The sequence below is a fragment of the Cebidichthys violaceus genome, unplaced genomic scaffold (genome assembly GCF_023349555.1).
Source record: "Cebidichthys violaceus isolate CVI_PGR_0920_01 unplaced genomic scaffold, fCebVio1.0.p SCAF_19, whole genome shotgun sequence".
Taxonomy (NCBI): domain Eukaryota; kingdom Metazoa; phylum Chordata; class Actinopteri; order Perciformes; family Stichaeidae; genus Cebidichthys; species Cebidichthys violaceus.
The window spans coordinates 11,256,946-11,284,940 of NW_027176361.1; the positions used below are offsets into that span (position 1 = coordinate 11,256,946).

The 27,995-nt window shown below is 44.4% G+C and overlaps 1 protein-coding gene across 2 annotated transcripts; it reads left to right on the forward strand.

Moving 5' to 3' along the window:
- Positions 1-12,762: 12,762 nt before the first annotated feature.
- On the forward strand, positions 12,763-27,880 carry gal3st4 (galactose-3-O-sulfotransferase 4). 2 transcript variants are annotated; one of them, XM_068713645.1, is made up of 4 exons: positions 12,763-13,089; positions 16,839-16,955; positions 19,231-19,531; positions 19,832-27,880. In XM_068713645.1, the coding sequence occupies exons 1-4, from the start codon at positions 13,067-13,069 to the stop codon at positions 20,927-20,929; spliced, it is 1,539 nt and encodes a 512-aa protein (XP_068569746.1). In that variant the 5' UTR covers positions 12,763-13,066; the 3' UTR covers positions 20,930-27,880. The 2 variants fall into 2 exon arrangements, with proteins under 2 accessions (XP_068569746.1, XP_068569747.1); XM_068713646.1 differs by having other exon boundaries at positions 19,234-19,531.
- The last annotated feature ends 115 nt before the right edge of the window (positions 27,881-27,995 follow it).

Sequence of the window (27,995 nt, forward strand, 5' to 3'; positions counted from 1 at the left end):
TTTTACGTAACACAAGATAAGGAGACGAGCGCACAGTTCCTCTCACAAAAAAAAAAATCCCCACATGATTTTAGCGGCTTTGTTTGGTTTCATCGCATTCGTTGGTTTCCGCAAAGTCCTTAGCGACACGCAAGCGATGAGAAGCAGATGGTAACCATGAGCGGCCCTGCGATGAGACAGTAGAAGGCTACCTTCTGCTTTTGCTGTGTGTGTGATGGAGAAGCAGGCGTTGCGCTCACATCTGTGGTTTCCTGTGTGTGCTGATGAATGCCGGAGTTTGTGAGGGACCTCAACAAACAAAGACACGTACTCTCAGCGGCCCAGACAGAGAGGCTCCATGGCTGCGGCAACCCCAGGTTCCCACAGTCAGAACTGGCTATTTGCAATGCAACTGGGTCTACTTGTGAAGAGCGCCCCTCTGTGGCTGGAAAGCGGTGGGGGGGGGGGTTATTTTCTAACTGACATAACAGTTAGAAAATATTATCTCACAGTGCAGACGATCAGGGCTGGAACACGGTCCTGCGAGGCCCCCTGGGCACACGTCTTAATTATTTTGGCCAGTATGCCACGATTATTTAACATAATTACTCATAGCCTTTTGGAAATGTCTTCATTTTAAAAAAGGCTCTCTTTCTCTCTTTTGAGTTTGAGCTTTTAGGGAGCGGCGTCCCCCACAGGATTTTGTGAGACTGCAGTGGGTGGACCTGAGACCCTTGAGAGCAAAATGATGAGGCTAGATCTGACTTTCTTTTTATTTACCATTATTTCTTTAAATGTCTTAGCTAAACCTGCAATAACAGATTGTGTGGCCACTTGGGGGCAGCAGAAACAACTAGTGGAATTTAACACACAAGAACACTGTCGCATTATTTTCAAACTGCATTTGAGATATAGAAATATAGATTAAAGCTGCCGTAGCGGTGCTTTAGAATATATTTTTTTTTTTGCATTTGTTAAATATTGGAGAACTACCTTCATTCCGAGGAAAATAATTAGATCAGATGAATCCGTGTCATAAGCAATCATTGGAGTTCTTTTCGATCATAGACTGTATATAAGAAGTGGAGTGCCGTCTTGAAGCTTTGAGTTCGGCGATTTCGCTGTCGTCATCTTGGCTTTTTTGCAACTGTTGAACAGAAGTGACCATATTTGGAATGCGGAGGAGTGACGTAGAGACGCCGTATACGGCTCTGGTAGCGGCAGCGACCTGTCAATCACAGTAAGCCCGCCCTAAATCATCCCCTGTTTCATGGTCTGTTTGACTCTAAATGGACCATCATGTACTAAATGAACATCATGCTGTATTGAAGAAGACTGTAAACTAGAGATTGAGAGCATAAACTCATGTTTACAATGTTTACTGAGGGAATAAATCAAGAGAGAAGTAGAGTCACTTTAGACTAGACTTCTATACAACCGGAGGAGTCGCCCCCTGGTGGACACTAGAGAGAATGCAGCTTTAAGACACTTCCACATTTACTCAGCAGAACTGGAGGTTGCGACCTGTTTTCGATACAGGAACCACTGTCTTCTTATTTGTCACTTTAGATTTGTGATCGTTTAATTTTGTTGTACTTTTTATATTTTTGTACATTGTATATATTTTGTTGAGGTATCACTTTTGTTTAGTCTTTACTGAGTATTGAAGGAAAACTGTTGCATCTATGCCCAGATATAAAACTATAACACTAATTTTGTTGCAATTGTAAGTTCTTTAAATAAATAATTCAATATTTTTTAGTATTTTCTCATATTGTCAAGAATATCATCATTGCATATATTCATATTAGTTTAGGGCCAGATTGCCCACCCCTAAACCTGACTCTTTAAGTAATTATGGCCTATTTATTGTGATTTTGTATGAATGTTAGTTTTATTCTTCAAGAAGGAATTCAGACCCAACCTTTATGAGCGCATCTGTGCTCCATCAGAGGTAAAGGCAGAAGAGAGCAAAGGGGGTATACGTGGTGTGTGTGTGTGTGTGTGTGTGTGTGTGTGTGTGTGTGTGTGTGTGTGTGTGAGAGCGAGAGACTCCATTTGGTTCTGGTGTGTCATATTTTAGTCTCTCAACAGAAAACAAGTCTCCCTGTGTTCCTGTGTGCCCGTCTAAAGGTCACGGGGAGTTTCACGTGCTGCTGGTATGTTTGTTATCTTGTCAAAAGAAATCGCTGTCAGAGCTGAGGAGCCCCAAAGTGTCAGTTTGGTCCTCTCACAGCTGTGAGGTGGAAAAGTCGGTTAAACCACTGGAAGAAACATGCTCACAGTGAGATTAAAGGCCATAAAGTGTGTGAGCTTTATATTTTTAACCGCCCAAAGATCTTTCTCAAAACCTGTACCAAATAAAAACATATGTCGGTCTATGTTCCGTGCATTCTTCCATCGATGCCCATCAGAGCAGCTCAGAGTCAGCTCTTCTTGATGAAGCTGCTGACATCACAACCTCAAGATTTGGCGTTTGGGGAATGTCCACAGATAGAAATCGATGTCCCTCAGACGGATGCCGTCTTCATGAGAGTCGCCAAGATCGGGTATTAAATGCATGAAACGTTGGAATCAGTCTTATCCAGGTCTCTGTAAGAGGTGTGGTCCTGTTGATCCTGCTGTGGGAACACTGTGGGGTTAGATTAGATTAGAATGAGATTATATTTACTCAGGGAGTGCAGTTAGTGACAGTGTGGGCACCATGGTAGCTCTGACAGCTTGGTTGCTTGGTTGCAGGGGGCGGGGTTTAGCGGATGTTGCGGAGGCTTGCAAAAATCCGCTGAAGAGGGTACTTAAATCTTCTTCTTCGGTTATTCAATGGCGACCGGCATTTAACTCAGAAATCTCCATAATAACTCCCTTCTACTCATTTTCCACTCGGCCATAAATTCTCTACTTTCCAGGTGTTTCCAGAGAGCCTTAAGGCTCCTCTCAACTGCAGCTGCACCACTTCTCCAGAAGCGTGCAGCACCCAGAAATCTCCTTGCCGCGTCTACAATGATGTCAGTTTCCCGTCTCGGCCTCCTTTTCTGCTTTGTCGTCCTTAGCTTCTCGTCTCACATCACATCAATGTCTCATCGCCTTCTTCACGCTCGCGTCTTTTCTTAGATCCCGCCCTGATTATTTCTGTCTTCTGCACTCTCTCTGGACGGTTGGCCCTCCCACGCTGCACGACTCGCCTTTGCAAAGAAGACACTCTTGGCTCTTTCTCCTCTTCTTTCTCCCCACATGTGGCAAAATCACTCCTACACACACAGACATCGCCCAAACTTCCAACAGCATTTTTTTTTTTTTTTTTTAAAGCTTAAGAGATTATGAAAATAGCAACATATAGCAGGTTTTTTTTTCCTTTCGTGTGGGAAGAGCAACGATTCTGCCAAAACACCACAGTTCAGATTCCATCCATGTCAAAACCATAAATCCTCGAAAACCTCTGGTGCGTAATCTTTAGTGTAAACAAACATGGCGGACAACTAACAAGACTAGGTTCCGTGCTACTTTGCACAGAAAATTCACAAAAAAAAAAGATGGATGAGAATCACGGAGACGGCGTAAACATGTCATTGCTCTGTTTCTGAGGTCCAGCTTCCTCCTTCAGTCAGCTCAGTTCTGTCGTTCTTTCCCACATGTCCGTGACCTTCGGCTGTCCAATGGGGTTCTCACACACAACACGTACGCAACCCTGCCATCAAACGTGATTAAAGGGATTTCTTTTATTTATTAAAGCGGGCATAAAGCTCTATCCGCAGCTGTGCTACTGAATTATATAGTTCATCATAATGAAACACACCGGTAATATCAAGCTTTAGTCGGCATTGTCCCATTGTCCAACTGTTACCACCAACATCTGGCAGAGTGGTAAAGTAGCAAAAGCGCTGAAAAGTTAACATTATTTCAAATTTTACGCACATTTTAAAAAACCTGCTAGAAAAACGTGAGTCAAATCAAAGCGAAGCGTAACAGATCTCAAACTTTTCATTGTCAAACCTCTTGATTCTAAGCTGAACAGTAAACAGTGTGTTTCTGAAAACACTGGAGGTGAGAAATAGACCATGCAGTAACAGAATATTGATATATGTACCTTTCAGCCCTTTACACCCTTTAGATCTCCTTGTCTGAGACTCCATCCACTGCAGGCTACTGTAAGATTAGAGGCTCTCATACATTTTAAAGCAGAAAATCCTTTGAACGTGACCGAGGCACAAATGTCTCACAGTAGGCAGCAGGAGGGGGGGGGTAAATACTTCTACTACTACTGGACTGGAGGTGCTGCCAACCTGGAGGACGGGAAGGGGGGAGGAGGGGGAGGAGGGGGAGGGGGAGAGGAATTCTTGAACCCACCGTAGAGGTTTCAGATGACCGCTCCGCGCTGCTCGCGCTGCCTCTGCGCCAGCCAAAGGGGGAAACCCGGTTTTTGTAGCAAAGAAGTTGAATCACGAGCCGGGGAGTTGAACAGACTTCATCGGCCGTCCTCCGCTGGACAGCAACCACAGGTCCGACAGAAGGACCTCTCCGCGGACCGCAGGGGCTTCGTGCAAAACCGCACAGCTGTCCGTTTTCACGACACAGTCCACGTTGACGACGCTCTGAAACAAGGTGAGTCCCACTTAATACATGACAGGGTCGCGTGCGTCTAGATGGGGGGATACGGCAAGCAATTTCCCTTTGGGATTCAAACGCCAGGATATCCCACTGTGAGCTCGAGACTTCTTCAGAAATAAGTCTTGATCCAACCTGCAATATATAACAACTTTTTTTTTTTAAATACTGAGAAGAATCTTTACAATAAAATGCGAAAAAAAGTATCTATATAAAGCTATATAAAGTATCTATCTATCTATCTATCTATCTATCTATCTATCTATCTATCTATCTATCTATCTATCTATCTATCTATCTATCTAAAAATCGGGGATTCCAGCAATGGAATCTTAACATTATATTCAACAAAGCATTAATAAATCAAAAATAATAAACCAATAAATAAAGAAAATAAAACGATGTCTTTTTCATTTCGTAAATAAAAACAAACAAATATAAAAATACATATTTGTCCTTTTACCTATAGTATGTATTATTCTGGATTGTTTTGGTGTGAGATGCCAAGTGCAGAAAATATCTATTTCTAGCATAAAAAATACAATTAAAAAAAAACCCTCAGCATTATCTCTTCACAAATAATTGCTAAAGATAATCCACAGACCTTGTTATGAGCAGTTTCATGATAAAGACAATAGTTCATGAAGCTGTATGTATTTGTCTTTTTGGCGCTTTGAGCACCACAAGTGCCATTTATACTGGAGAGAAGCATATTACCAAAACAACCTGAGATGATAAATGGCACTATACAGGATTCAGGATCAATATGTTTTTTTATTTGTATTTTGGGGTGAACTGTCCCTTTAAGGTCTTAATTCCCGGCTGTTGCACAGGTCGACATACGGGCGGTTTACTCTGTTAATCACATTAAGACCACATTGTCTCCTGGTTAATTAGGGCACATTATGCAACTTACATGCAGTCTGGAAAAGAGTTGATTCTGGAAAAAAACGACAACCGTTGAGTTCATATCTAACGGGTCCCGGCCCCGCTGGGCTCTGTGCTATAGTCTCAAGTACACGGAGCACTTGTCGGCTTATGGTGCAGGCATTTGGGCCAACAGTTTGGGGGTAATCTTGTTTGACTGATCCTGGAGCATTAACCCGGCCTGACTGGGCAAGGTTAAACATAGTGCACCAGGTTAGTGGACGATCACAGACAGTCAGTCTATAAGCAGATCGTTAAATATCCTGTGTTTCACAGAGAACATATTCATCTATTTTACATTCATGAATCACGTTTATTTCGAGAGATGCTTCTGTGGTTTTTTTCTTGCACGTTCATTTAAAGATGTATTTCTTAAAAGAGTGTTATTGATCCACAGCTTTAGACTCCAGGCTTCTCATCAGGTCTATTGAGCGGGGGGGGGGGGCCTGTCGGGATCAGGCCCTGTATACCTGCACCGGGAGGGTCAGCCGGGTCGAGGTGTCGATTGAGCTGGTGTGCGATGTCCTGTTCTATTGAGGTCGCAATGCTTACAATGGCCTCATTGTTCAGCTCTGCCAGGTTGGGTGTGGGTGAGACCAGCTATCCTGGCCGGCGGCGTTGGTTGCGCGTGACTTTGGCTTGGCCTGTAGCGGACGACATGTTAAAGAAGCAGGCGGAGCACAACTTTAGAATGGACTGATAATGCTCTGATACAAGTAGTATCAGAGCTGTTTACATTGGGCCTCACTGACTCGTTGTTCTTATACATTAAGCTACATCTTAAGGAAGTTTGTTCCCAGGTTCATTAACAAAGAAGTTTGTCTGATGACATTTATAATTCACCTCAGAGAAACTAATCTTAGTTTTTTTTTTTTTTAGAAATACTGGAGACATTTGTCTGAACCTCTGTTACGGTGGTGGTCAACATGGAATCTTTCCCTTTCTTGCACGCTGTAAGAAAAGGTACTTACTGCTGGTGTAGTACCGGATTGTGCCACTAGGCGGTGATGTGTCACCTGTTTTGATGACACGGACGTAAAACTGCTGTGCTGCTTTGCTCACTGTGACAGGCCCCACACATAATTCCCTTCAGAAACAACTGTGTTGTACTACTGATGAACAAAAACCTTATGCAGTACAGTGGAGAGACCATTGCAATAAGTACTGCAGAGTAAAGTAGCACAAAGTATCTAACGAATACAGTTAGTATAAAAAGTGAATATGGGGCCATCCCTGGTGTCCCGGGGTTGTGCCTGTTTTATACTGTAGATTGTACTGGCTGCAGAGGTACTGCCAAATGGTTTGATTGAATTAAAAAACAACATTTTGTTCAGTTTGTAGATATAAACGGCTCACTCTAAAGAAAAGGCGACAAGTCTTATATTCAATTTTTTTATTATAAAAAAGAGACACAAGAAAGAAAACTCATTAATAATATATTCCGTTTCTGCCGCTAGAGCCCAGCTAAACGCTACACACTGGCCCTTTAAATAGTCAAAATGTTGCATACTACAGTGATGGATGGTGGGAGAATGTGCGGGAAGTTCCCAAGCAGAGCTGGAGAGTGAGTGAAAAGAGTTTGAAATCCAGGGTAGAGGTTATAAACGGTGGCCTCCTCGTTCTCCTCGACTGAACAAAGTGTAAGTGGGTGAGAGGCAAGAGAGTGACAGGGAGGGGGGTTGTGGAAAACCACTGCGATTAATTAAGGCCTGAGATCTGAAACTGTGTGGTCTGTCTGCAGCTCTTGGTCTAGGTCATGGCCTGCATGTCTGCGGTAGGGAGTCACTTCCTCTTCCGCCTCCTTCCAAAACACACCAGCAATCACATGGCACATGTCTTTTCATTATAAGAAGGAGAAAGACACGTAAAGGTGAGCACAGCGGCCTTGTTGTGAGCCGCTACAGTGTCGTAGGGTAACTTTTTACGAGTATTACACACAAAAAGCTTTGGACAATGAGACCATAAGAGAGCGAGGGAGAGGTAGGAGTGATGAGTTAGTCATGAATACGTCTTCAGCGCCGACCCTGGTTCACTCCCAAACTCGGCAAATTATTCAACCATCTCTAAGGTAAAGCCACCTGCGTTGTTGTTAGACGTTCATAGCAACCACACACACACACACTCGAGGTGGATGGGTCAAACAAAAGACGGGACTTTGGCCTTTTTCCACATTGTTTCACGTCAGTCGTTGGTGTCATTGACGCAAGTGTTTGACCCCTGAAAATTGGTCACTCGCTGGTTACATGAGTTGTATAACGGGAGTCGTTTATTAACTGTTAGTCGCGAGAGTGGTTTGACACTGGCTAGACTCGTGAGCCGTGTGTCAGTGAGTGGAAGGGAATTCCCCCCCCCCGAAACTGGAACGGGAAAAGGTTCTAAATGAATAGAAACAGAAATAGAGTGTTGACAAGGTCCGGAGTTAAGGGTTCTGCTATCGGTACTTTAGAAGTTACCGAGTGAGACGCTGGCTAGTCACGTGAGTCGTTTGTCACTCGCTGGTCTTGTGAGTTGCAAGTCACTCCCATGTCACGTGATTCCTAAATCAGCTGAGTTCACGTCAACCACGCTCCCTTCCTAAAACCTAACTGTGGGTTTGTTTCCAAAAGCTTTCCAAAGTTTATTTTGAAAAGACGCCGAGCAGTTGGAAACCCGTCCCCGCCACGACCGAAGACGCTTAAACGTTACCGAAGAGCGTCGTAGATCGAAGCGTAGGGGCTACTGAGCAATGCTCGCGCCTTAGCCAATCAAATGCATTCATCCAGCTGGAAGCATGCAGCCTTCACACTTGACTTCCTGCTTCGTACACACACACACACACACACACACACACACACACACACACACACACACACACACACAGTGCAGTGCCTCAGGTTTTGGACACAGTGTTATGTTCTTGGCCATATGGGTAAGGTGGAGGAAGGGGGGGGGGGGGGGGTCAGGAGCAGCTGTTGCTGTGCTCCTTAACAAAGGCTGCAGTTAACCGATTAGAGGCTTTATGTCTAAATTTAGAATCAGCTGCGTCGTGCTGCACACACACTGACCAGGACTGTGTCTTAAAGTGTTGGGTTTAAAGACGATTTTTTTTCAGACTCAGGAAATGAAGGTCCACAATTGTTTTCCCTCTCATGTCCTTAAGGGCTTCCGTAGCAGCCGTGGGAGGAACTAGGGTCGTATACTATTAGAGCTTTGGGAAGTCTCCGGTTTCTCGGAAACATTCGGGCCAAACGAAATGATTGGATGAGCTTATTACAGTCATGTGCACAGCCACAGATACCAGATTTATTTATTTATTTTGAGGTGTTCCAGTTGGAACACTTTGCTTTGTTGCTCCAAGTGACGCAATAGATGTCCAGAGAGAGAGAGATCTCCTCTCCAAAGAGCTCAGACCTGCACAACTTATTCTCATGTCTATCGATGCCTCGAGGGTACCAAAACAACCGTCAGCTTTAAATGAAGCCGCAGCTTTGACGTTTAATCTCTCAGGATATCTGAGCCTTCAAATCCTGGCGGTGGAGTGAGTGAGTAAATGACCTTATCAATGTTACAATCCCGCCTCGGCATTGTGGAGGTCAGTTCATCTCATATTCGTGGACTACTTTATTGCTTTTGTACAAGCCCCGTCAAGAGACAAGTTATTAAATGCATTATAGGGAAAACGAAGGTTAAATATCCTGTAAACAATTTGATTTGGCAGCAAAATAATGAATAATGAAATGAAGATATTTAAAACATTCTGCTTCTAAAGCATTTCAAAGTGAATTGGCCTTCTTTGCATAATCCCCTAGACGTAATAGTAAATAGTGAATAGTGCTTTTATTGAAAGCTATTTCCACAGTCACGTGATCTTGCGTGTCAAGTTATTAAAATTCACAGCCACGTGCCGGCCATGAATACGTCATTTTAATTTTTCTCTTCCACGCCTCGGCTTCACTGCTGCCAATATGAACTACGCTTAAGTCGGCACGACTTCTTCAGACTAAAGAATATTTGTAAGAAAATGGAGCTCAATAAATTACAGGTAAACTGGATTTGCTGATGGGTGCCATAAACTTGCATTCTTTCTAATGGCCATCAGGGGGCGACTCCTCTGAAATAAAGAAGTCAGCTTGTATAGAAGTCTATGAGAAAATGACCCTTCTACTTGATTTATTACATCAGTAAACTTTGTAAACATGAGTTTACGCAGTGTGCTTTCAGCTCATGAAAGTTAATTGTAACGTTTTGGTCGCCTAAAAGTGTCTTCATTCGAAGTTGGGTTGTACTTAGCTCCGCCCTCTTGTGGCAAGTTGTAAAAAAAATCCTAATATACTGACAACAGCAGCATGATTTTAAACGAAAAGTTATAATCTCATGGGAAGAAAGTTGTGTTATTTAGTATAACTCACCCTGTAAGTTTATTCTATATGGTACCCTGGATCATGCGTGAATACATCCCGCCTGTGCAGACGCCCTATGTAGTATAAACAGAGCTGAACGCTTCAATATGGCGGTAAATGAACAGCACTCGCAGGCTCCTGGTCCTGAGCAGCAGTGTCATGTTTTAACAGCTGCAGCAGTGTGAGATTACTGAGCAGCAGCAGCAGCAGCGGTGACCTGCAGAGCTCAACTGCACTTGTCGACTCTGCGGGGAGCGAAACACTCTCAGGGGGGACAAATCATGGCGCACCCGGATTTCAGTTTGTAGTACAAGCGGAGAGGCTTCCAGCTTTCTCAACATTCGAACGTTTAAACCCACAATGTTGAGCATCAAGTGTGACTTTTGGGAAGCTGCCAAGTGGAGAAAGAAGTAAAACAGCTGTTAAACAACTAAACAACTATTTTCCCTGTAAAGATATAGTGGCGTAATACAATTACAGCGCATGTTAGCGTGCCCCGCTGTACTGCCCTCATACGGCGTCAGCAGCTGATATCGCCGTCCCCAATTGACGCCGTTAGCTCCGGCACCGCTGCTGTGTTAGCTGTTAGCACGGTTAGCTTTGTTGAAGAAAATCATCATATAACTTAGAATTAAACTAAAGCCATGGTCTGATTCTGATATCTCAATCCAATTGAATAAACAAGTGTTTCTTAGAAAGTGTGAGTGCCAGCAGCCTGAGAGTGATAGACAATAGCGCCTGGAAACTCCCAAATATTTCCCGGCTAACGAGCAGAGCATCCTGTCAACGTGTTTTGATATAATGTTCTCGAAAGAACATGACCAAACTAGGTATCACGCAAGGCCCCGTATTGGAAACCAGGGATGCTTTGTTTATGCGATTCGGCCGACTGATCTGATTGGTGGAAAGTGACTTAAGGGGGGTTGATTAGACTATAAGTATAAGCTGTAATAACCGATACGTTGGACTTTGTTGAATGTTGCCTTGTGCTCATTAAAACACTTCCCGCTGGTTGCTACTCCAAGAACTCCGTCTCTTCTCTTCATTTTCGCTTCTATAGCTTCTAGCCGCCGGTTGAGCTGTCGCCATTTTGAGAGCTGTGCAGAGTCAATACAAAAGCTCTCAATTTCATAATGAGCACCTTCAACAATGTGTTGTATTTAAAAAAACTTGTGTTTTTTCATATCAGCTCTTTGTCTGTAAAGTAACTATACTATAAATTACAATAATTGTGAGATTATTTCTTAATTTTCTTATATAAATATATTCACAGATGCACAACACTCCCCTTTAATACAACGCGAAATAATGTTGAGAACATGTTTTATGCATCCCACTGTACATTCAAATCAGAACCAGGATCACATTTATTGGTCAGTTATGTGTTCACATACAAGGAATTTAACTTTTTTTTTTTTGCATCTCTCTTAAAGTGCTTACACAGATTATTCTTACATAATAGACATAATACACCCACACACTGTCTTCCCAACATCTACAGCTTTGTCTAATCTAATTTCTATGTACTAGTGCATGCACAGACACAAAAGTAACAATTTGAACGTGTTAAATAATGACATGTTTAAAATGTCATTATTCCTCAGGCTACACCTCCACGTCACAGCAGACGGGTACATTGTTGCCGTGTTTATTGGGCCACATGAGCAAGAATTAAAGGTAACAATCAGACCGCAGGTGACGATGGAGGTACAGATGTTATGTCCACATCAGGAACAGCTTCTTTTTTTTCATATATGGGGAACATTTTTTTCCTCTGGCGGCTTCACAGGTTGACGTCAGATTCAGCTGCTTTGTCAAGGTGACACAAAACATACCGGAAATAAGACCGCTTTGCCTTCAAAATAAAAGAACATACTTTTTGTCGCTTGAAAACTTGCTGCAATAACGTGCAAGCTTTCTTCCAACTCCTCCACCGGAATGTTTTTTTTTTAAAAAACAGGAGCATCTACTTGTAAGGAGAAAATACATGATTCAACATCTGAATGAGTGAAAAAGTGGTATTTTGTGATGTTCTGTTGTTGTTTGGTTATAAGCTAGTCAAAATTGCTTAGGTGGATGGGCAGGAAATTGGTCTCATGGCCTCAGTAATTACATTTTTCTGTCAAATTTAATAATACAAATTACAAGTTAATACCGTAACCATGAGAGGCAACCTTTGAGGACTCTGAGGTCATGTTTAGACGAGTTATTACATAATTAAAAACATACATGTGGTTGTTATTCTTATTATTTTTTTGTGCTTTTAGGCTGAACTTATAGTAAACAAATAAAGGCTACAGTTTAAGTGAGTGAAAACCTGAAGTGTAAATAAACCGTGGAGACCTTGTTTTGGATTTATGTCCTTTGAATTTCTGACTGGACTCTTGTCACGATGTGTCATGGAGATTGTGGCATTAAAGGGTTATGAAATGTAAACTTCAGTCTTTATGAATACAGTTTTGTAATCTCTAAACCAAAAGATGAAAATTAATTTTGTAAAACTGCAGATAGAGAGTGTCTGTACCTGTTTGAAGGTACTCTAGAAACAAAGAGCATCATGGGAAACGCAGAACTTGACCCTGGGCCATCGGGTCACTCATCCTTAACTAACGTCGCCTGCAGTGTGGATGTTTGAGATGGAGGCAAACCTGAACAGGAACGTGCTTTATGGCACGAAGATGTCGTTACTCTTTCACTAAGACATGAAGACCTTTAGGATAATTAATAGACAAATATTGTCTTTGTGCATTTTGCTGGGGGTCTTTAGTGGATTGTCCAAAAAAAATTTTATTCTGAAAAGTGCCCGGAAGCACCACACACACTCTACCAGCTTTCTGCGCCCGGCTGACCACAGTGTATGAGTGTGTGTCGGCCGTCAGCAGGATAAAGCGTTAGAGCTGTCGGTGCACACACACACACACACACACACGCGCGCACACACACACACACACACACACACACACACACACACACACAGAGAATCTGCTCCTAGCCTCGGACCAGAGCAGCTACCAGCATCCTAGAGACTGACCCGGGATCCGTGCGCGGTCCGCTCCGAGGGCTCCATGGCCTGATCTGTACGCGGCGGCGGAGCAGCTGCAGCCCAAAGCCTTTCGAGATGCACCGAGCTCTCTTCTGCACCCGCACAATAACACCGACAGCGACCCGGGGACACAGCTATGCTTTTCAGACGGAGAGCCAGGTAACGATACGCTAAAAAGCTAGCAGGAGCCGCCGGAGAGAGCGAGAGAGAGAGAGAGAGAGAGAGAGAGAGAGAGAGAGGGAGGGAGGGGGGAGCGGTGGGGGGGGAGAGAAGGAGTCGGGTAACGTTCCGGCGGGCTGGATGCAGTGATTGTGGGGGAATAAAAAAGGTGGCGCTGCGCTGTGATCCTGCAGAGAAAGAGGAGAAGGTGTGGGTGGGGGGGGGGGGGGGGGGCGACGACTGCTTCAAAGGCCTTTCTGCACGTTTTTTTTTTTCAAACCATCAGCGAGATTTATTCGTGTCTATTACAGCGCGCGCGTATATGTTTGTGTGTGTGTGTGTGTGTGTGTGTGTGTGTGTGTGTGTGTGTGGGACTGGAGGCTGGGATGTCCACTGAAGGCTTCTTTGTGTTGTGGTGGAGACTGTGTGGAGACTCATTCTGTGTGCAGCACCGCTCTTGTTGTGTATTCGTGCCGCCCGTCTTCTGCTGAGACTATGGAGGGATTTATTGTTATTACATCTGTCCTCCATGTGTTTATAGCACATGTTTAATATTGTCTGTCTGGTGGCTGTTGGTGATCACAGCCATCCGGCCTCAGCGGAGACACACGAGTGTCCAAGTGGTTTCTGTTATGAGACAGAAACAAACACACACACACACACACCCTGTGTGTCTAAGACGTGTGTCTAATTATCACAGAAAAGTTATTTCCTATTTTGTGCACTAACATATCTCTTTGCAACACATTTGTATTTTATTACACAGTATCATAGGTATTTATAGCCAAAATTGTTCAGAATAAAGTGAAAAAGTCAATAAATGATTTGTTGATCAATTAATCAACTAATTGTCGAAAACAAACTATTACAGTTTGCGACTGAAACTAAGGATTCATTACCGTTAGTTATTGTTGTCAATTTGTTGCTATTTAAATTAAATTTGAACTGGTTTTTTTCAATAAATTACGACGTATAAAATAAAATAGTATCACCTGAAAGCCAAACTTAGCAAGGAGAAAGAAGAACCAGAAAGTGATTTATTTTTTCTGGATGAATTGTGAGTTTTTCCTGCTATACTTTGATGCACGAACCATTTAACAGTTTCAGACTTCCTTGGCAGAGATAAGCTGGGACCTTTCGTCCAGGTTTAGCTATACGTTCTTACCTAAAGGTCAGTGAAGCTCATTTACAAGGCTTGGAAGCTTTAAAGTGTCATAAAGTAAAGCTGGGGTACGCAGGTTTTCTTCTGGCGTCATCGGGCAACAACTCCAGGATAACCTTTCAGCGTGTTGTAATTCAAGTCGTCTGAGATGAAACCAGACGTCTGCCCCTCCTCCTGGCTCTGCTGTCGGGCATTAGAAAAGCTAGCCCCTGGGAGACTAGGTCATTACGGACAGAGGGCGTTCCTATTGGCTGTCACAAATGCACAGGAAAAGTTGCCGTTCCAGCGTCGGCAACAACTGCCCACACTGCAGAGCGATTCAAAAAAAAAGGAAGAGGTGCTTCTCAAAAAGAGAGTCTGAAGTGAAGAGTTTCAGAGATGGAGAGGAAATGTTACTAGTAGTTTACTCTTCTGCTCACAGCTGAGGCGAGCTCACGGCTAACGTTAGCGGGAAGCCGATCTTTTCAACGATTTCTCTTCATCTCTCGGATAGTTTAGCCTCCCGCTAACCGTAGCCAAAGGTAAACTCACGGCCGACTGAGACTCTGTCTACAACTATTTTTTTAAACGGATATTTTTCTCTGCGTTTTAACCTCTCGTCCACACACACACACACACACACACACACACACACACACACACACACACACACACACACACACACACAAAGTTTTAGGTCACTAAAACGGATATTTTTGAACTTTTTACATTTCAAAAATTTCGCCTCATGTTATCTGGTCAACCTCAAGTTTCAAAACCAAATACTGTAATACTTTTATTTCACAGGTGTGGTGAAGCCGCGCTCAGTTTTAGGGAATCGGACCATTCGAAACGTAGGTCTGCAAGATGCAAAATAACACAATTTGGCCGAAATATCCATGATATTTATATGTTTTTGCTATTTTTTTCCACAGCGTACATAAAGCTTAACATTACAGCTTGGTCGATATTGACTTATTTATCACGTGTTTTGCATGAGGAAACTGAGATGTCTAAATATTTCGTATAACAAGACTCCCAATCAACGTGGCGCTAAGCAGCAACTCCGTCCATTCTCTTCATTTGTCTAATAGATTAGTCTTCTGCTCACCGTAACCAAAGGCTAACTTACGGCCAACTGAGCAGCAAGCCAATTTATTAGCAACATGTCCTCTCCAGTTCTCTAAAGGTTAAGCTTTTTCATGTTACAGTTAGCACAAGTCAAAACTATTAGCAACATCGTCTCTCCATCTCTGAAACTCTTTGCCGATATTGTAGCTAGCTAGAACCTCAAATCACAGTTTGTCATCCCGAATGGCTTTACCGGAAAGCAAACAGGACGGTAACTTTCACGGTATTGCCGCTATGTAACGGTATCAGGATCTGGATGATGTTTGAAATATACAATATGCTGAAAGTTTATTTTGTTGCCCAATGATTCCAAAAATAAACTGCCTAGCCCAGCGTAACTTTTTTTGCCAAACAGTTTTATTTGATCATTAATAGGTTGTTTGGGGTCGTCCATCTGGCAATGAAACGAGGTGCGGCTGGTCGTTTCAGCTGCACCCGTGTGTGTTTAACCGCTAAACGTTCTTATTGTGTAACGAGGCCGGAGCGTGCCAGAACAGACCACTCTGCTATTGACTGCATTTTACTGGGACTGTAAGTTTACACTGTGGTATGCAAATACACTGAAGTGGTTTTCGCACTCACAGATTCAGCTCCGCGCCGCCGAGTACAGAAATGCAGTTGTTCAGCGTTACATCAGTGTGCGGACTCCCTCAGCATTGACATCACGGACGCAGTTTTATCTGACGTTCATCGCAATCCTGTTGTAATTCTGTAACACCGGGAAGTCCCGTTCATTGATCCGCGGCCTCGGCCACGATGACCTATCTGCTTGTTCACACACTGGCAGCCTCTTTCTCGTCCCTCTGTCCAGCCTGAGGCTAGCGGGCGCGTTGGCGTCACGTACATGCTCGCCTCTGGTTGGACGGTTATTTTTCTCCCTTTTGCCGCTTCGCTGCCGAGGAGTTATTTGGAATGACATGGCAGAAAGTTTGTGTTCATCCCTTCGAGCCCAAATATATACAGCAAAGAACAAATCATCGAAAACTGTCAGCGGACTTTTTCGATCAGAATATTAAATTCTGAACAATCGGTCGTTGGTGTAATGAATCTCGTCTCTGGGTGCTTTCAGGCTGCTTTCGTCCCTGTGATGATGACGATGATCTTTATGACTCATCCAAATCTCTCCCTCTCTCTATCCCTTCTTTCTTTTGCCTCTCCTCCCTCCCACGCTCGGCCCATCTCTTCATCCCCCTCTCTGTTTTCATATGACATCATCTCCCCTGGTCCCCCTCCTCCACCTCATCACATCATCTCTCCTTCCCCATCCATCCATCCCTTTGTTCCTCCATCATTCATTCCACTCGGCTTCTCTCATTTCCCTCCTTCTCTCTCCATCCCCCCCTCCCCCCTCCACTACCCTCTCTAACCTTTTCTTTGACCCGTCATTTCCTCCACTTTTACCTTTGTATCCCTTCTTTGCTCCCTCCATCCACCCACCCATCCATTCTTACCTTTGCCCCTCCACCTCTCCTCCCAGGATGTTGCGGTGGCTGGTTTGTGGTCGGGTGGGTCCAGTCTGGATGTGGAAAGCCCTGCTGCTCTTCGTTGCCATTGGCTTCGCTGGCCAGCTGTTGGGGGTCATCTTCAACAAGAGGTATCTTATTGCATTTACTCATTGTACTTTTCTTTTAGCTATAGCTTCAGTTTTTGCATTACAGTTGTTTGACGCACAACCTGTCAAAGGCCATATATCTGCAGCGACATCTTAGATAGAGTTGCTCTCATCGAGTTTTCCCCGTTGAAAGGAGTGTTCACTTCATTTTATTGTGCAATTGAGGCTCAGACTGCATATGCACAGCTGTTAACCACATCAGCATGACTCGCCTCCTTTGATTTTCCGCTCGCAGCCGTCGTCTCACCATGTGACAGCGGCGACCACAAGAACCACACTGAGGAACTGAGGAGAACAATGCAGGACTTTAATGTCGTAGTGTTGAACTTAATCACGGGACATTCCTTTACCAAACATAAAAAGAGGTCGTTGTGCCAACAGACGGGCTCGGAGCGCTGTCAGCTTCACGGCACTTTATTTGGAAAGTCCGCTAATAGTTTGTTGGGTATTTGTATAACAGATTGTCTAGAGAGAGAATTCATGAAAATCCCTCTAAGTGTGTCCTGTTCCTAACAATGCCTAACCGTCCCATTCAAATAGGGCTCAACTGTGGGGCTGAGAGGGTTAATGCCCGTCTGTACTTCTTCTCCTCGATCGTTTATGCTCATCTGACACCTCAGCGTTCGATGGTGATCTTATCTAAAGCACTGGGCCTGGACGGGCTGAGTTGAGTTGAGTTGACACTCTAAAATCCACCGAGATTGAGCCTGTGTTGGCAGGAGAAAAAAAAAGAACTCTGCACGACAACTCAGAACATTTTAAAAGACGTTTAAATCTTGTAATAGCCGAAAAATGAGCTCTTAGCGACATGAGATATGAAATATTTATCTGGCAAATTGAAACAAGCTGTGTTCTGCTACAGCTGCTTTTTGTTAAGATAACGTGCACTGACACTAAGTTTATTTTAATATTAATAAAAAATTCCCAAAGGACGATTTGAACAGATATATGATTTTGGTTAACAGTGAGTTACTGCACACAGTAAGACCATAATTATTAGTTATTTATTAACCCTGAAGTAGTCTTTGACTTGGCCCCTCTCTCCTTGTGGCGCACAGCACGTCTTCAAAGCTCACCATTTAACTCCTTCACTCTAACCTCCAAACACCTGGTTCCAAGGGCCCTGAGGGAGGTTCAGGTTTCAGCCCCTCTGCTTGTTGAGGGTCTATGGTGCGCTCAGAGCAAAACAACTGGCTTTTAAAAGTATGCTGCCCTCTAACTGACCTACGCACTAGAGCCTGACTCATGCTGGATTTATCAGTATGATGCAAATATTGGTATTTCCGATAAGGATCCCCAAGATTTGGCTATTAAGGAATTGAAGAACAAGAGTCAAGCACTTATCGGTCAAGCTCTACTAAATACCTACTTGAAAACTTTCCCTCATACATCCCAAAAAGCGTTTTCACAGAGTTACAAAAAAACAGAAGTTTTTAAATCAAAACTGTGTTTTCTTGTGTTGCTGGTTAAACATTTACTTCTAAATTCTGAAATCTGCCATAGTTTGTTCAAAATGTCAACGCAAAAATGGAAGCTCTAAAGCAGACACACAGAATTAGCAGAATGTAAGTTCTGCTCTGTTTTTGGTCTCCTCCAGGAAAATAGTTTAGTTGTTAAATGCTCCACTACGTTCACCAACTAGTTGCTAACTGTCTCGTCGTTTTCTCATATGATCTCTGGACACGGTCAGGAGTTGCCCTTTCACACATGTAGCACACAACAGGAGATAGTCCGTGTTAAGGCGCCTTCTCAACTACTAGAAATACCCCGCTTGGTTTAGGTGATGGGTGGCGCCTGGCTAGAGCTTGAGGAGGCATGACATGACGCGGCAAAACGGTCATGTAGCCGCTTCGTAATTTGGTCATAAACAACCAATATCTTGCCGTTTCTTGAACTTGTCTGACAATTTTGCCGTTGGCCCAGATCAAAAGAAGTCTCAGATGTCTTTCCAGTTTGACATTTTCTGTTGGCGTCTTTGTGTAAATGGCCTTTCAAAGATCTAAAGTGGTTCTTTTTGGAGAAACTTTACAGATCTGTCTAATCGATTAGTCGTCAAAATCGTATTAGTGTGAACTAAGTCCTCCTGCAGCTGCTGGAAACCTAGTTAATGAGAGTTTACCAGAAACCAAGGCAGTGTGGGTGCTAGGAGACATTTCTTTTACATTCCATGGAGTCTTTTGAACTTTTGTTGATTAGTGCTCAACTGCAGGATTTTCAATGCACACAGTTTGAAATGGGACCTTTACCTGTCCTCCAGCAGTGTCCAGACAGCTGGTCGCTCCATCTTCACGTCCCCTGATGCCCAGGGGCCCTCTCTGGGCTCCTGTCAGCAGCACACACACATCATGTTCCTCAAGACCCACAAGACGGCCAGCAGCACCGTGCTCAACATGCTGTACCGCTTCGGGGAGGAGCGCGACCTCCGCTTCGCCCTGCCACTGGGCTACCAGCTGGGCTACCCACTCCCCTTCAACGCCCACAGGGTCAAAGGTTACCGAGGTCCCAGAGCCGTGGAGTTTCACATCATGGGCAATCACATGAGATTTAACAAGCCTGAGGTGAGTTATTGAGAAGAGGGGGCAGTGGAAAGACGTAGGGGACGATGATGTTGGGGTATTCTGTAGTGATGTGGATACACTGTACTATAGAGTGGTCTGAATGAAAATGTCCTCTTACTCCTTATTTATGAGCCAAATTTAGCAAATAATACCTAATAACATCTTCTCTTTATCTTTAATGTGACTCAGGAAACACCACCTCTATAAATATTTGATTACTCAACTGCGAAACTGGCAAATGGCGGTTTGTTTGATAGCACGTATTAGTGACTACAAGTTCTCCTTTTCTGTTTTGCGTAGGTGGAGAAGGTGATGCCTGCAGACACGTTCTATTTCTCCATCATCAGGAACCCGGTCGCTCTGGCTGAGTCCTCCTTTGCCTATTATAAAGAGGTAGCGCCTGCCTTTCGGAAAGCCAAAACCTTGGGCGACTTTGCCGACTACCCTAACAAATACTACGACCCTCGTCTCCGCAACAACCACTATGCCCGCAACCTGTTGCTGTTTGACTTCGGCATGGACCACAATGCCAATTTCTCTTTGGCACTGGCTCAACGCGCCGAGGAAATGATCCGCCAGACCTTCAGGCTGATTCTAGTGTCAGAGTACTTCGACCAGTCCATGATCCTGCTGAGACACGCCCTCTGCTGGCCGCTGGACGCCGTCGTCTCATTCAGCCTCAATGCCCGGCAGCAGAAGCCCAGCGGCATCGGGGGGATGAGCGGGAGCTGGGTGGGCAAAGTGGCGACGGCGGCCGGTGTTGGTGGAAAAGGGGGACGCTTACAAGCCAAGACAGTGACCAATGTAACGGAGGAGCAGCGGGAGAAGCTGCGGCAGTGGAACGCCCTAGACTGGCACTTATACAAATCCTTCAACCGGACCTTCTGGGAAGAAATCAACCAGTTCGGTCATGCCCAGATGGAGGAGGAAGTAGCTCTTCTCAAGATGCGGCGGGAAGAGCTGGCCCGGGGTTGTCTCAGGGACGGCGGGAAGCCCGTGGAGGCACATCGGATCCGAGACAAAAACATCCGCCCGTACCAGAGTGGGTTGGTGAAGATTCTCGGCTACGAACTCCAGCCGGGTCTGAATAACGCCACCAGGACGGCCTGCCTGAGGATGATCCGGCCCGAGATCCAGTACAAAGACGTGCTGGATGCGAAGCAGTTCCCGCGGGCTGTGGCGGCCCAAGCCCAGCCTGCGCAACAGAACCAGGGTCTGATGGTCGCAGCCGCCGGCTCTCTTTTAAGACAAGACTCGTCCAGGACAGGAGAGAGGCCGGTGGGTGGGGAGGCTGGGGGGAGGACTGTGGAGGAGGGGGAGAGAGACTGGGACGGAAGCCGCTTAATGAGGAGGAACCAGACTTTGATAGGGGGGAAAGATAAAGGACGATTGAGATGAGGTTTGAGGTGAGTCTGGTTCCTGAATACGGTACCTTTGGTCTCTAAACAGACGGACTAATGAAACTGAAAACTGAGCCAGGTGCGGTTTACACATGAGAAAACAAAAAAAGCTCCTCCTTTGCACTTCCACTTCTTGAGTTGTTTGCTTGTTTTCTTAGAAAAAACGGTCTTTGCTTTTAGTTGGTGTAATTCTCGTGGACTACTTGACCCTTGGGATGAAAGGACCACTTTGTTTTTATATAAGGAAAAGCGCTTTTTAGTGCTGTCGCTACCTTTCTGCTTCGTTGTTTATTTATCGACACACTGAAGCCTGTTTTATTCCCTGTTCATGTTAACACTTTTAAGAGCGAGGATTTCCACGCTGTCCTCGGCGCACACGCTTGAAACTTCTCGACGTTAAAGGTTCACGTAGCCCCAGTTTTTGCCTCTCATGCAGTACCACTACGTTGAGCTAAGCAACCATTCCGGTAGAACATGAATACCTGAGCAATCTTTAAAGAACACAGCATCTCCACACAGTCCATCACGGAAGTTGTGACTATATTTATGAATCAAAGCAAAAAACGGCAGCTGGAGATGTCGATGTCAGCTCAATGTACAAACATTTTAAATATTTATTGCAAGTCATTCTTGTTTATATTGATTTTTCCTTTCAATTATTTTATATTTCCATGCAGAACAATGTATATAATGTACAAAACGAGCAAGGACATTTGTTATTTCCCTCCACCTGAACAGTTGCAACTTGGACTATGGGTAAAAAAAACTCGTTGTTAAACCACCTTCTGGGTTTTTCCAGAGATTGCATGCTTTGCTCTGTTACTCTGGTATAACGTGAGAGGCACACACTGGGGTCAGATTATGGTACAACACCAATATCCCATTGCTGATGTGGTTCTTAAAGTCACTATGGGCTAAAAAAGAATCAGGATACGTGTTCTATTTCTCTGTCGCAAACTTAGTTCAGCTTCGAAGTGGACGCTGAGCCCCATCCGGAGCGCTGACCTGAACCGCTTCTTAAATATCTCTTAATAATACAAGAGGTGGAAAACGATCCGAGGCCTGTGCGTCTGCTCAGAGGTGCCCGATACTCGCCGGCCTGCCGAGTCTGTTTAATGTGAACAGTTTGGGCGCATTCCTTCCTTCCACTATCCGCCGAAGTAGCCGTCCGACACATGCCGAGGCGTTTCCATGGAGACCCATTTCACAAAGAATTTCATATCGTCGTTAGCCAAAATAAATGTCAAACCTGCTGCTTGTTGAAGGTGCAGTCCCTCGTTCTTTATAATGACCTCAGCGCTACAGAATTCCTCCCAGATTCACCCTGAGCGGCGAGTCAGCAGTTATTCTGGGAATTCTAGCTTGCTGTGTGGTCAGACAGACACAGAGACACACTACAGTCCAACTCAAAGATATGATCAGTGCTGTTCAGGAGTCTGCCTAGCGACTAACAATGTAACATTTAAATCGATCGACTTAACAATGAAAGCAAGTAATAAGCAATGCATCTAGAAACAAGACCAAAAAAATAGGCAATACTTGTAAAACGCATCTTAGAAATACATTAGATGTATTAGATGTAATGGAAGTATGGAGCCGGGGGAGGGGGGGCGATAGTCCGAGGGGAAGACACGTAAATAAAGAAGAAAACTATTTGGAGATTCTTTGAGATTAAAGTGGTACATTTCCAAGAAAAAAAACTCACAAATGTACTAGAAATAATCTAGAATATTCTCTGAAATGATAAAGTCAGAAATTTACGAGAAAACCTTTTTCTGTCGAGGAACTATAAATCGCTTCCCTCGGCGTTATGTTAAAAACATTGCTGTACCATTAACCATGGTGGTGACACCAGCCGGTCGGTAGGTGGTGAATACGGTCTCTGAGGTGTTATTTCATGAACATAATGCTGACATCAGTATGCGTTGTACTTTATCCTCAAGTTAAACCAGACTGGTGTCATTGGGTTGATCCAACGAGTGGCTCCTTGACAAAAAAAGTAAACCCGACATTTTTCAGAGTTTCTTTTTCTCCTAAATTTATAATCTTTATAATTGATTAACCTGCGGTGGCGCTAAAAAGCTTTGCTTATGTGGAGGGAAGAAAACATAATAAATATATATATGTATATATGTATTATCGTTAAATAAGCTGTGATAGCTTTTGAATGAACACCAGCTCTACAAAAACTGCTCCATACGGCTTTGAGTGACAATCTTCACGATCCCTGAAGTGCAGCACGATTCTCTCTCTCGGCACTTTTTAAAACACGGAGCTCGTCACATGTCCTCCCACGTCCTGGTTCTGTTTGTGCTCTCTGCTGACGTTCTGTCATTAACATTCTGCCGCGTGGAGCTTCCAACGTTGCTGCATACATAACATCTCTACCTCTCTGTCAGGGACACGTGACCGCAGAGACAGGTTCTCGCTTGGCAGTCCCAACAGCACAGACATAGAATCGTTCGTCCGGATGTTTTGCTGAACATTGGGTGCTGTAGTTCATTCTGACACGACTGCATTTTGGATCTGAGAGCACGCATCACTGCAAGGAGTGGGATTCCCATGTTTACACTGGACAGGGAGATTAGGCAGTTTGTATCAGGACGTGAGGAAGTGTCGTGTGCAAAAATATACTAACAGGGGAAATCGGTTCCAAATGAAGGCCTGGTTCTGGACAACTAGAGAATTTGCTGGTCTTTTACTGTTGAAATGTCATTCTTTTATTTGACGTTTCAAAGTTGCTACTTTTACTTTGCATGTAGTGTTTAAAAAGTGACGGGGGGGAAAAGGGAAGATTTTTTTGAAAAATGTGTGAAAGCGTTTGAGAACGTTGTGGGGAGAAGTGGCGATTGTCTTTTTCCTACTACGGCCAAGGCATGCCCCGCCCTACTCGGCCTCTGATTGGCTGACCATGATATTCTTACCCTAACTCCGACCAATCTCACGGCTCATGCTGCTTCAACCTAAACAACCACGAAACCAACTGAGGCCACCGGCGCTAGCCTCGGCCGGCCGATGGTGTGTCGCCTGCGACTCGGCTCGTCAAAGTCTTCGGTGGCCGGTCACCTGTTTCAACAGCCAATCGGCTCGTAGCAAAGTCACCTGGTCAAGTCAAGTTACAAACTGTCAGCTGGCTGAAATGGAAACAAAAAGTTTTAGACAGAGGAAAGAGGGGATCGCCTCGTCAGTTTGTTTGAGGAGCAGCCATGTCTGTTCCATCCGTCTTCGTCCACCATGTCCGTTCTCTCTGCCAACCGTGAGACATGTTTCACGGGCTTATTTAGAACCGCTAACTTTATCTAGGCCAGGGATCTAGATGTCCTTTTTTTTCCTCTGAAAGCTAATTGAACAAAATGAACAAAAAAGCCTTTGAGAGCTACTCATGGACCACGTTGTACATCGCCAATAGCAGACATGTCTTACTTTTACGGTCCTTTGATGACTTTTCAGTCGCGGCCTCTCTTACAACCCGGCTGTAGACAAAGGGGGTTTTTGTGTTTTGTCAGGATGTGCGCCACTAAACAAAGCCTCCGTTTTGTTCCTCATGAAACCCCATGCCCGTTCCTCATGACATTTATTTTTTTTTGCCTTTTATTGGCCTGGCTATTTTCTGATGTCATTGTCATATCTGGTGTCCGCTCGCAGCTCTGCTGACAACGCCGAATTTTTTACAGCGACGCTGATGTGACCAAACTTAAAAAGCTCGTGAACCCGGCGGCGCGGCCAGAACTCCGTGGCCTGGGCTCCCCATGGACGCACTTGTTTTTCATGTGGGCGCATGGCTGGAATCAGAAAGAACGGTCTGGTCGCTTTGTTGTAAAACAAGGCTGGTTTCACAACGTCGCGAGTTCCAGCTCGTCTCGGCGTCTTCGGTCTGAACCCGGGGGGGCGTGCAAAACCTTGAAGGAGGCCCTGAAGAGATTCCACGGTTCCTTAAAGCAAAGTGGATTACACGTTAGTGCAGAAGATCAAGTAAAGCTGCTGTTTCCGTGCGAGAGCGCTTTCTGAAGGTAATCGATACCAAACACAAATGGAAACGGGCTCAGTGCGTGGTGGCGGCTGTTCTCCAGTACCTGCAGTCTGCTGTAAGCTGGCTGTCAGACGGTGCAGGAAACCCAGAGCGAGCGCCTCTCTAGCTGCTGTGGGACTGCATGTGGTCTGCGCATGAAGCAGTCAGAGCACTTCAAAGCGAGTCGCTCGTCTGCTGCGGTTTTACTCTTTCTGCTGTCAACACCGTCTTTCCTGTGACAATGATGACAGTCGCACCATGTGAGAAAGATATTTGGAGATTAATATTCTGCAGCTACAGAGGTCCAGCCCAGGAGGCCCGTGGCTGTGTGCCAGATCATAATATCCAGTATTGTTTCTTCATATTGTCTGCACTCTTTATAGTGAGTTATTGCGTTGGAAGAGACGTAGCATTTTGGTAGGAGCCGCAGCAGATGAAATGATTCATTTAGAGTGCTGATATCTGAAAATAATACTCAAGCTCTGACCAATCAGAAGCGAGCGTTCTCCCACACATAGACTCTGTTCAGGTACTGTCAGCTTGCAGTTTGTTGGCGCTCCAGTTGGACATTTGAGTGATTGATGCTAATCGTCCCAAACAGAGAGCGTTCCACAGAACGGCAGAGCGTGTGAATGGTGTCACCTTACAGCAGAGGGGGGAATTGGGTGCACCGCATTGTGTTGTCATGGCTGCCTCCTCTGTTTCCTCCCGTGAATAGGAGGTTTGTTGTTCAGCTTCTTTTTGGACACCGAGGAAATAAAGAACTCGCTAGGATTTTCAAATGAAAAAGGGACGTACCTGTGTTTGTCTGTGTTCTCTCCATCCAGGCTAACATTTGGTTTTCCATTTATTCCGCTACAATCGGAAGCTCAGCTTGCAGACGGTTTGCTTCAGTTATATAATCCATCATTACTGTGGCCTTTCTATGGAATATGGAGCCTCACACCGTGCATCACAGTGCTGCAACGGCCGCCTCCCGCAACGCCGTTTCTACCGCTAATAAAATGTGATGTGGGACTCAGACCCAGTGAGGTCTCTTCTATTAAAAGGCAAATCAGAAAATGCTGCTGGTGTTTCTTCCTCTCTCACAGACTAAAGTGCTGATTCAGCAGTGCTCAGTGCTGCCGCCGGTGACAGGAAGCTGTATTACACCATTGCTATCGAATTTAATGGAAGGAACCTCGCATTTGCAATATTTTTCCCCAACTCATAAGTTGATGAGAATATTATTTACCGTCTGATGAGTTTGTAGTTCGAACATTCTTTCCATTTTCACGTTGTTTTTTTTTTAAGAGCTATTTATTGATGCCTATACCGAAATTCATATTTAAGAGTTTAAAAAAAAATGACTTAAAGGGACAGTTCACCCCAAAAATTCATATTGCTCCTCCTACCTGTAGTGCTATTAATCAGTCTAGATAGTTGTGGTATGAAATGCCACGTGTTGGAGAACCTTCAGAACTACAAGAGAAAGAAAATACATTTGAAAAACTCGAGGGCAAACATCACGACCCGGTTACTCAAGATAATCCACAGTCTCACGTAAGAACTATTTATTTTCTGCCGAACTACACCCGAGAACGAAGCGACGCGTCTACGCTCGATACTGCTAGCTTCCCTAGCATCGCCGTTAGCAGCTCGGGCCGAGGAGGACCGCGCCCGTAAACGTAACATGAACATTAGAGACTTGTGACTATTGCTCTTAACCGAGGGAGGGACGTGGGAGGGGCCGCCACTGTTGAATGAACGCCGACGCACAGAACAGAAACACGACATGCTTTGTTTCACGCCTTAGGATGCGGTCGTATAACGGAGCAGAGCTGTAAAACGGCTTTAAATCGACCTTCTGTATTTCATACTAATTGCCATTTTGTACATACTGTATTTATGAGGGTTAAGAGGTTGACTGGTGACAAGGGGACGGTGTGTTTCCTGTCACGGTGTGAAGGAATCTGTTACTGATGTTTATGCACACACTCCCCTATATGCCACTCACTTATCATTTGTTATCATTTACTGATTTCACCTGATGATTATCTAATGTTTTACACAATGTAATTGTCCACATTTAGAATTTCAGCAGAGTTTAGTTAGAAATAAAAATTCCTCACACTGAACGTTAATTTGATTATTTCAGATGTGATTTTTCTTCTTTTTTTTTTCTTATCAAAACCACATTATCTAGTCTGTATTATGTGTATCGTCTCATGAATATAATATCGTTTAACTCTATATTTGAGGGATATGGATCTTGAAATGATTTCCTCTTAATTGTTATTATGAATTGAGATGTTCTGAGAGTACAGCGGGTTTCCTGCTCACACGGTGCGCACGCATCACTACATACACACCCAGTTCCACAAACAAACTCTCTGCTGACAGAAAGTCAGATGAAACCCGCTTGATGTTCATGCCCGTCTGGTCCACAAACAGTTAAGCTCTGTTTTTATTCTTCCAGGAGAAATGGGATTCTGGCGCTTTTTTTTTTTTCAGTTTTGTTACCGACATGATACTGTGACTTATTTTCTTGCTGTTTCCTAGTATTAAAGTTGTCACATGTGAACACGTTGTATGTTACATTGAGTGTCGGTCTGAGACTGCAGAGGTCTGGTGCACAGTGGGATCCGTCTTCTACCACTTCATCTGAGCAGCTTCCACCTCTGTGCCGTGAGTCCCACAGTGCTGGGTTGGGTCATCGCTGACAGGAAACACTTCATTGATCTGATATTCTCTCAAGCGGCTACAGATTTCACTCGACTGGACGGGGCAGCGGTTCATTCAGAAAGCAACGGTGTACTTCGGCTTGGATCTTACTTGAAAATGTTTTCTTTTTTTTGGTTTTTATTTGGGGGTGAAACTTGTGCTCGATCACGCTCTTTGTGTGCATCCGTTTTCTTTTCTTTTCTTGTACTGAATAAAAGCAAAATTTCTTTGACTCCACTAACACATCTCCTTGATTTTGTCGGGGGGGGGGGAGGTTCTTTAAAGGGTTTTCTTTTTAATTGATGACAACGTGATCACAAGGTAATGAATTACAATATAACTGAATTTAGCC